The sequence below is a fragment of the Anoplopoma fimbria genome, chromosome 19 (assembly GCF_027596085.1).
Source record: "Anoplopoma fimbria isolate UVic2021 breed Golden Eagle Sablefish chromosome 19, Afim_UVic_2022, whole genome shotgun sequence".
NCBI classification, from domain to species: Eukaryota; Metazoa; Chordata; class Actinopteri; order Perciformes; family Anoplopomatidae; genus Anoplopoma; species Anoplopoma fimbria.
The window spans coordinates 15,944,776-15,955,639 of record NC_072467.1 but is presented as its reverse complement, the minus strand read 5'-3'; the positions used below and the strand labels follow the sequence as shown (position 1 = coordinate 15,955,639).

The 10,864-nt window shown below is 39.9% G+C and overlaps 1 protein-coding gene across 1 annotated transcript in view; it reads right to left on the bottom strand.

Moving 5' to 3' along the window:
* Positions 1-5,317: 5,317 nt before the first annotated feature.
* The window catches only part of LOC129107774 (anoctamin-1-like), a 40,921-nt gene continuing 35,374 nt past the window's right edge, over positions 5,318-10,864 (bottom strand). Inside the window, exons 23-25 of the mRNA XM_054619311.1 lie at positions 9,488-9,672; positions 8,782-8,887; positions 5,318-5,575 (exon numbers count right to left, since the gene is read on the bottom strand). Of these exons, the coding sequence (XP_054475286.1) occupies positions 5,318-5,575; positions 8,782-8,887; positions 9,488-9,672 (549 nt within the window). The remainder of the gene's footprint in view (positions 5,576-8,781; positions 8,888-9,487; positions 9,673-10,864) is intronic.

The window sequence follows — 10,864 nt, the reverse complement described above, 5'->3', positions numbered from 1 at the left end:
ATCTCAAAAATCACAAATTTGCCTCTGAGGGCTTTACAGTGTGTACACACATCAAGGGTCCAAGCACACAACATCCTCTGCCCTAGGACCCTTGCATGGGACAATGACCCATATATACAGTTTAATATAAACGTCGCAAATTTGTGATATTGGGCAATTTAAAAAATTGAATTGAACTTTATGTACCAATTTTTGAAGAATCTCCACCCTCAGTGTCTTTATTCCATATTTCCTGCCAGGATATGATTATTCCATGCTGTATTACTTGATCATCATTGTAAATCATTATAAGATTTTTCTGTTGCTCCATCATCTGCATACAATGACAACCGTATACCTTTGCCTGTATTTTCATAGATATATTAAAAAGTAGTGGACTGGTGACGCTACCTTAAGGTATCCCATTTATGTCAAAACTTTCTGATTCTACTTTAAAATCCACGATCCAGTTATATAACCTTCCACCTATGTCTAGCTTGGTCATTTTTTATTAAAAGTCCTTCTCTCCACATGGAATCATAAGATTTCTCATTCTAAAAGAAAACTAAAGTAATTACTTTGTTGGACCCTTCCGACTCCCTTAAGCGTTCTGTCTAACATTTTATATTACATCAGGTTTTGAGAGCGTGTCATAGTTACGCAGATGCTTTTACATCGTAGTCAGTACAAACTAAAAAAACAAAAAGGAAAGGATGTTCATTTTCAGTAGAGCGTTTTGTTGTTCTTTACTCGCTTGTGTGTACAAGTATACGGTTGTTATTTAAGTACTTTGTAAACCTCACGTTACCTACATCCTTCTCTAGAGCTTTAGCCACCCTTAAGAGTTTATTCAACTGTTCAGGTGTCTGTATGTGTTGGGCCAACCATGAATAATGGAAGCAGAGAATCATACTGTTGTGGTAAAGATGCTATAGAAATACAATATTTATTCAGAGTATACATGGAAACACACATTTTATCAAGCAGGAGAGACTGCATCATTGCTTCACTCACAGTACAAGAGGATGTGTCGTAAGCAACATCATAGCAATTCAAATTCAAAATAGAAACATTTCTTGAGAGTAAAACAAGTCGTCATTTTCGAAGTTAACTAAAAATAGCAAGCTACAGCTGCAGGCAAACCATATAACATCAAGAATAGAGAACTAATGCAGAACTACACTTATTAGAAAACTAGCATTTGAAGAAAGGCCTGCAATAATGAGACATTTTCAAATCATGTTACAGGAAAAACACCGCGTAGCTACAGGCGCTGTTCTACACCATGGAGCCAAATATGTAGCAAAGTAATTTGCTAAAACGAGTTGTTAAACTGCTTCTCTTGAAGTAGATGTGCATACAATTAAAAATGTGTCCACAATTCTGTATTAAGTGGTTATGTTTGTAAATAGAGAAATTATTTTTGCACTTCCAGTTCCCTCATCCCAAAGTCAATGTGTTTTTGGAAAGTGTTTGATTAGATGTCTGAAATAAGGTCTGTGATAAACACAAGCTGAAGAGATTCAAACGTTTTGTTCTACGATAGAAAATAAGTCAGTAAATACTCCACTTGTGAATTTCAAAGCTTTTAAGTGACGTAATAAAACTGCTAAACGTCATCACTACAACAATAGTCCTCCTTTAGCTTAGTGGTGGTGACATGAAGTCATGTGACCGTGGTGTGGGTCCTTTATAGCCTAATGTTAGCTTTTTACTTTTGCTGATATATTTAAACATCAAAAGGCATAGAAGTGGTGTTCATTTGTGAAGAACATCTTGATGGACAAAACGTGTCAGTATCATAAATGTTTGTATGACAGAGATTATTGCTGCAATACTCCAGAATCCAATGGGAAAATCCACATTGGCTGTTTGTGTAGAGAAACAATGTGATGCTAACATCAAGTTGGCCTACAAAAGAAACATGATCTATATATATTTCTACATGTAAACACACATCTGCAGATGTCAGTACATGTTTGTAAGATTCAGAAAACACATATTCATGAGTTTATTAATGACAGAAACATTGAAGTATTAAACTTCATGGGCTTGGAATACACCTTAAGAGTGCCTATGATTGGCTGACATGATAGGACAGCCAAAGGAGAATCGTGTTTTAGGTGGAAATTATCAGTTTTTTCACAGCTCTTGAAGCTTTATACAGCAGATCCTTAGTGAATATCCCTGCTGAAAATTGTGTGTTTGGACTCGTACACTATTTTTATTAAGGTGTTCCTGTTCAGAGGCAATGACTGGAAACAGAAAGCAGGTGCAGCAGTATTATCACAACACACTGACCTCGGCAGCAGAGGACGCCGGGTCCACAGTTTAACGTTAACCATCACAGTGTGATCTTTAACCACCAATTTTCAGTAAACGTGAGGTCAGGACATCATTTATGCTTTTCTAGTCTCTGATCTCTGATAATGTTATTTTGTAAACAACCAATTTGTGTTTGGATCAACGGGGAGAGCTGGTAACGTTAGCAGCACCGCTAACAGCTAACGAACGGAGGTTCAGTTCAGTTTCATAATGATGCTTTCAGGCTCTGTTCAGTGAAAATGAGTATTGGGTGAAGGTAAATTATAACGTCATGATGTGTTCACATGGAATCTCGTAAAATGTAGTGTCGGTAATAAACTTGAATAAATCCAATAGTGTGAAGGAGATATTTTTGCAATAATATAAAATAGATTTTAGAGATGAGCTGTTTACATTAGCTCTAAGCAGATAATACATAATTAAAACTACAAATGACAAGATTTGTGTTAATCAATAAAAATACAAGCCCTTATTTCCCTATATTTGAATAAAACACTATAAATTAATAACAAAGTAAAAGTAAAATATTTTGTATTTTTGATGGTTTACTGACTTCAGAGCGGTTTAAATAATTTTTGGGAAGGTGGCAAAAAATGAAATAGTCTGGATCCTTGTCGAGCAGCTGGTATGATCAAACAAAAATGAGATCTGTATCTGCCAATATTGATCATCAATGATCGGCAATTGGTATCAACAACAAATAAACACGATCAGGGATGTAAAAGTTATATTGTCCTCTTTTTTTTCTTTTTGTGCTGATCCGATCCGTGCCTCTGATCCATGATAGGATCCGAACCGTGAGTTTTATGATCCGTGGCACCACTAGTCCGTATGTGACGAGTTGAGAATGAGAATGTGTCGACACATACAGCAGCAATGCTACAAATGTGTTATTCTTTTTTCTTTTTCTACACAACTTTACCTTTCTGTTTCAAATAGTTGCCTCCTGCAAGAAATAAAAAAAACAAGTTCCAAATCTTTCTTCTCTTCAACAACAGAAAACAATTTCTTCTGCATTTATTCAGTGGCACTTTGTGTGACTGCTCTCATTTATATCGTTGGACTTTTTACTTAATCCATTTACAGTGAGTACACATTCTAAGAATCTTATACAGATACAGTGGGTACGGAAAGTATTCAGACCCCTTTAAATTTTTCACTCTTTGTTTCATTGCAGCCATTTGCTAAAATCGAAAAAGTTCATTTTTTTTTCGCATTAATGTACACTCAGCAACCCATCTTGACAGAAAAAAACAGAAATGTAGAACTTTTTGCAAATTTATTAAAAAAGAAAAACTGAAATATCACATGGTCATAAGTATTCAGACCCTTTGCTGTGACACTCATATTTAACTCACATGCTGTCCATTTCTTCTGATCCTCCTTGAGATGGTTCTACTCCTTCATTGGAGTCCAGCTGTGTTTAATTAAACTGATTGGACTTGATTAGGAAAGGCACACACCTGTCTATATAAGACCTTACAGCTCACAGTGCATGTCAGAACAAATGAGAATCATGAGGTCGAAGGAACTGCCCAAGGAGCTCAGAGACAGAATTGTGGCAAGGCACAGATCTGGCCAAGGTTACAAAAGAATTTCTGCAGCACTCAAGGTTCCTAAGAGCACAGTGGCCTCCATAATCCTTAAATGGAAGAAGTATGGGATGACCAGAACTCTTCCTAGACCTGGCCGTCCAGCCAAACTGAGCAATCGTGGGAGAAGAGCCTTGGTGAGAGAGGTAAAGAAGAACCCAAAGATCACTGTGGCTGAGCTCCAGAGATGCAGTAGGGAGATGGGAGAAAGTTCCACAAAGTCAACTATCACTGCAGCCCTCCACCAGTCGGGGCTTTATGGCAGAGTGGCCCGACGGAAGCCTCTCCTCAGTGCAAGACATATGAAAGCCTGCATAGAGTTTGCCAAAGTTAATTCTAAGCGGTATGTGTGGAGAAAACCAGGCACTGCTCATCACCTGCCCAATACAATCCCAACAGTGAAACATGGTGGTGGCAGCATCATGCTATGGGGGTGTTTTTCAGCTGCAGGGACAGGACGACTGGTTGCAATTGAAGGAAAGATGAATGCGGCCAAGTACAGAGATATCCTGGAAGAAAACCTCCTCCAGAGTGCTCAGGACCTCAGACTGGGCCGAAGGTTCACCTTCCAACAAGACAATGACCCGAAGCACACAGCTAAAATAACAAAGGAGTGGCTTCGGAACAAGTCTGTGACCATTCTTGACTGGCCCAGCCAGAGCCCTGACCTAAACCCAATTGAGCATCTCTGGAGAGACCTGAAAATGGCTGTCCACCAACGTTCACCATCCAACCTGACAGAACTGGAGAGGATCTGCAAGGAAGAATGGCAGAGGATCCCCAAATCCAGGTGTGAGAAACTTGTTGCATCATTCCCAAGAAGACTCATGGCTGTACTAGCTCAAAAGGGTGCTTCTACTCAATACTGAGCAAAGGGTCTGAATACTTATGACCATGTGATATTTCAGGTTTTTTTTTTTATAAATTTGCAAAAAGTTCTACATTTCTGTTTTTTTCTGTCAAGATGGGTTGCTGAGTGTACATTAATGAGAAAAAAAAATGAACTTTTTCGATTTTAGCAAATGGCTGCAATGAAACAAAGGGTGAAAAATGTAAAGGGGTCTGAATACTTTCCGTATCCACTGTATATAAATCTTATGTACATTTAGAGATTCGAGCACACATTATTCTTCTTGTGAATACAATCACAAATGCTGCTAAACACGCAAAGCAATAAAACACATTACCAGCTTCCTGTGCTCACTCACAACTATATGAGACACAGATTCGGAACCCTCCGCGCACATTGCGACATATTTGGCCCCAAACATTCACCTTCCCTCACAGCTCATCAGCCAGCTGCTCTCCCCAGTTGTTGGAATGTTCTGAACAAGGACAAAAACACAGTTTGGGTCGGCCTGAGCTAGTGGGCTGCTATCAAGACTCGCTCCACAGGAGGAAGAGTTTCATAGTTGCTAGCGTTAGAGGCTGTTGGTGCTGTTGGTGTGCTGACCCGAGCGTGGCTGAGCGAATGTGCTGTTGTTGTTGTTGCTGCTCCTGCTACAGTTCTCCTTACCCTCTGTAAAGACCCTGCTCTCAAGATTACGGGCCTTGCCCTGCTCTTCTTTTAAGAAAAGGTCCACCAGCAGTATCTTCTCCTTGTGGATCTGGAGGCTGATGTCTTTAGGGATGTCTGGAATCAGCCAGTCCACGATGTCGCTCATCAGCATCACAACGTTCTGGTAGAGATGAATGCAAGAGAATTGTGTCACAATCATGTTCTTTTGTTTTCTCTTATTCATGTTGTGTTGTTCAGTCAGACTTACTGAGTGCCCCTAACTACGCCTGAAGCAAAGGCAGCAGAGCTCTCCACCTGGCCATGGGGACTGGTGGAAACTCATCACTCATTAATGTATCTAAGTACTAATGGGATTGTCATGACTTCTTGTTATATCCCCGTAGAAAGCGCCAATAAGTGTGCCTGAAGAAAGTGTAATTCAAGGATCCTAAATATACCATAAAACGTTTAAGGTGCTAAACGCAAAATTGGGAGCACATTTATTTGCCTTTCAACATTGGCAATGGCCGAGCCAGAAGCTAGCAACTAACAGTGCTAACGTCGCTAACAGTACATACAACCGCAACAGGGCTGACAGAGCTAACAGTGTTTATATGAGAGGGACCGAAGGGTGGGCTCTACTCTTCCACATGACGCTGTTGATCAAGAACAGCGTTATCAGCTGTATGAGAGCAGTGCAGAGGGGCGTCTGAGAGCTAACCGGTCGGCATGCTAACATGCACTAAAACAAGCTTGAGAGTGACTTCACTCTCTGCTCAGGTAGACATTACTTCACCAAATCTTTACATAGATAACAGTTATATGATGCTATATTAATGATCTTAATATCGTGTGTAGAAAACCTTCAACCAACCATAGCCTCTAATCTAAAGTGAACTTTAACCCAACAACTATTTTCTTTATGTATTGAATCCATCTTTAATAGTTGAATATCAAAGTTGAACTTGATACTGAGGGATATATTGAAGTATATAACTACTGTGTTTGTCCCGTTAAATGTGTGTATGCTTATCAAATACATGATTAACCTCATGATTCATTTATATCTGATTCTCTGAATTTGAGAACTAAAAATAAAATATTTCCATAAGAGGATTACTGCCAAGTTTTTTATATATATATATATATATATATATATATATATATATATAAGTTTGTATATTTGATATATATCAATCAAATATATAAACTTGGCAGTACACCTTTTATTAAAATATTTTATTTTTAGTTCTCAATTTCAGAGAATCAGATATACAGTCCCTGACAAAAGTCTTGTCGCTTGGGTACAAGTTGACCTTAAGTGCCCCTCAAATATATTTGTAATCAATTTTTTTTTACAAGAAATGGCTAATTTCAATCCCAACAGCTTTTGAAATAATGTTTTGGTGCCAAACGAAACTGCTGAAAAGCATTCTAACGTTCACAGCTTGGTAAAGCCCACTGAGTCAGTTTTTGCAAAGACAAAAGTCTTGTCGCCTTGTCATATGATGCACCCAATCCTAGATTACAGCCTCACCTGTGATCAATAATTGATCAATCAATTAGTGGGTGTGTATAAAAAGAACCCCAGCACACCAGACCTTCACATCAACTGCAACTTGACCTCTGACAACATGCCTAAGATTCACCCTGAGACCAAAGCGTTGATTATCAAGAGGCTGAAGACCAGATCCACTGCTGAGGTGGCTGACACCTTCAATGTGTCTCAGCGTCAAGTACAAAGAATAAGAAAAAGATTTGAAGAGACTGGAGATGTTTTTGACAAGCCCAGGTCCGGCAGACCCCGCAAGACAACTGCTCGGGAGGACCGTTTGTTGGCTCGAAAATCCAAGGCCAGCCCCTTTTCCACTGCAGCAGAGCTCCACCAGGCCTGGTCACCTCAAGTCCCCGTGTCAACCAGGACAGTTTGTAGAATTCTGTCTCGAAATGGCCTCCATGGTCGAATCAGTGCCCAGAAACCAGCACTAAACAAAAGGCAATTAAAAAAACGTGTGGCATTTGCCAAGGCCCATAGCCTGCTAAAAGGATGGACGCTGGAAAAGTGGCAGAAGGTGGATTTCTCAGATGAATCTTCGGTTGAATTACATCACAGCCGCCGCAAATATTGCAGGAGACCTACTGGAGCCCGCATGGATCCGAGATTCACCCAGAAAACAGTTAAGTTTGGTGGCGGAAAAATCATGGTCTGGGGTTACATCCAGTATGGGGGTGTGCGAGAGATTTGCAGGGTGGAAGGCAATATCAATAGCCTAAAATATCAAGAAGTATTAGCTACCTCTTACATTCCCAACCATACAAGGGGTCAAATTTTGCAGCAGGATGGTGCTCCATCGCATACTTCCATCTCTACATCAAAGTTCCTCAAGGCGAAGAAGATCAAGGTGCTCCAGGACTGGCCAGCCCAGTCACCAGACATGAACATCATTGAGCATGTCTGGGGTAGAATGAAAGAGGAAGCATGGAAGATGAAACCAAAGAATCTTGATGAACTCTGGGAGGCATGTAAGACTGCTTTCTTTGCTATTCCTGATGACTTCATCAATAAATTGTATGAATCATTGTCGAACCGCATGGATGCAGTCCTTCAAGCTCATGGAAGTCATACAAGATATTAAATATGGCTCTCACAGCACCACTACTTAATTCACTGATGTTATGCAACATATTTTTGTATTTGAAGTAAATTATTTGTTCAATTTTCACATTACTCTCTGTAGGCGACAAAACTTTTGTCTTGCCAAAATCTGACCTTTCTGTGTTCATTAAATGATCAATCTTTCTTCAGTGAAGCAAATTTATTTTAGTATATTAAACATAATTTGGGAGGGTTTTAGCTTTCATATGAGCCATTTCTAAAACCAATGGATAAATTAAAAGTCAGGTTATAAGCTGTTGTTTCTACAAAATGGATAAGTGACAAGACTTTTGTCAGGGACTGTAAGTCCATCCATCTTCCTCCGCTTATCCGGGGCCGGGTCGCGGGGGCAGCAAGCTAAGGAGGGTCCTCCAGACGTCCTTCTCCCCAGCAACACATTCCAGCTCCTCCGGGGGAACCCCGAGGCGTTCCCAGGCCAGACGAGATGTGTAATCCCTCCAGCGCATTCTGGGTCTACCCCGAGGCCTCTTACCAGTTATCAGATATAAATTAATTTGATATATAAAAGTTGGTGTTAATTCTTGAGTCCAAAATTTGATGGAAGTCCTAATTCCCCTATTGCTGGTTGAAAAAGTGAAGAGGCTTCTTAGAGGGGACTTTTAACATACCAAATACAGTAATATTCAATAAGGTATGTGAGAGTTAAATACAATTTCTAAATATTCTCATGCTACAATCTATTTCCTACTTTTCTGTGTGATTCATCTTACCTGGAAAACAATGACAAAAGCCAGTCGGACAGCCAGCACTGCCCAGAACTCCTTTGAGATCTCATATGGAGTGGTAGACCAAGGGGGTTCTCTGTAGTCCTTATACCTTTAGACAAAAAAAACATTTCATCTTCAATTCTAAAGAAAGATTGTTACTAATAATATCATCCACCAGTGTGATCCAGTGACCCGGAGTTCCACAGAACTTCAGAAACTTCCTTGGAAAATGATATCTCCCAAAAAAGCTTCAGGATCTGAAGGTTAATGTTCTTTTATCTAAATATCAGCATGGCAAGATTTTACCAGCACAGTGCCAGGAATGCAAACCACGGATACGATGAATGACGACGTTGTTTCGCATTTCCACAGTGCAAATATTGAAAGTCAGGTGGAAAGAGACACTGTATAAGTATACCAGACAATAAGATCCACTGAAGGCGGGTGGGAGGGGGTCCAACAAACAGAGGACTTTCACCCAGGAGACCGCTCTTCCTGTCCAGCGTGAAACCAAAAGTAAACGTTGATTTAACATTTGTTATGTAACATTAAGTAAGAAAGTTTGCTAAAGGCGGTTGTTATTTATTTACGCTAGTTACCTTGCTACGTTATTATTTTAAAAGGTACAATTGGTAATACCTGACCACATGCTTAAAACAGTGTTTTTTAGCGTGAAATTGACGGTCGTGAACTGAGAATGATTTCCCACCTGCACATCTCGACGGTGTAGCCGAGGTACAACGGGTCCATGGGCTCTTTGCCTTGCTGGAAGTGGCTGACGTTAAAGTAGGACAGCGTGTTGTTGACAAATCCATGCATGGAGCCGTCGGGGCTGTACATGTACTGGTAGACCATCCGAGGGATGAAGTCTGAGGTGAAGGAGATGACAAACGCCTGTGTGGTGGCGGTGTTGGGGGAGTGGGGAGTCAGAGATTAGGGAAGGAAATGGAAGTTAGAATGCTTAAACAAGACGGTGTGGAATGTAATAACATACAGTGCCAGGTTGAGATGAAACAATCCACTCATGCAAGGGATGAAGCCTCTGCTGGCTGACCTACATGTGTTTAAAATCTTAATTTAAAAGATTAATATACTTATCAGGTTAAGAAACCTCTCAGGTTTAAGACTGAATTGCACCTATAAATGAAGGTTGGGTTTACTCGACAAACAGTTGGTTTGAACTAAGGTCTCTCCCCTAACCCATCAGATAGCCAATCATAGTTTAGGATAAAGCAGGTGGCACCTCAACACCAGCAGGCCATTCCTTATGTTGTTCTGGAATACAGTGAAGACGGTTAGAATTCTCCTACTTTTACACCACTCTTTGGTTGACTGTTTGGTTGCTGCAGTATTCTCCAGCCTAATAAAATCACACAGGCCGTTTTCTTTTTTTTTTTGTTGCCACCAGCAGTCACAAAGTGGAGCCCTCATCACTACTCTGCAGTAGGCAGTCCCAAAGCCATGTTACTATAATGAATTAACACCGCTGCTGTTAATTAGACAGTTTAACCATCTAAAATAAAGTTTACTGCTGATTGCTATCGGCCGATATTCAGTAAAAATCCCTGATGACGCTACATTGTGAACAACAAATCTGAGTTACAATTGAAAGTGGGAGAGCTAGTTAACGTTAGCAGCACCAGAGCTAACAGCTAATGTTCAAATTCGGCCAACTAATCTGATTGTAATCTGTCATTGTTTTGCATACAGATTACAATGATAGACATTATACAATCAAGCCTATGGAAAGGAGGCATATGCTCTATCAGTTTATGTGTGTCTGAAAAAAGAATGCCGCTGTCTTTACACTGTAGTTCACACTACCAATGGGCCGCATGCAATAACAATAATAAGTGAGATAACTTTAGAAGAGGTTCATGCTTTTTCAGGGGGAACTATTGATGTGTACTAATACGTAAGGTTTTTGCAGCAGGTTAAAGATATTTAGCATAAAAAAAGTATCTTCAAATGTATATATTATGAGGACTACCATGATCAGTGTTACTCAACCTTCATAAATGATGTCTAAATGTATTACCAAATCACTATAATTAATTTTAGTGATTCATTAAGCTTTCTGCAAACC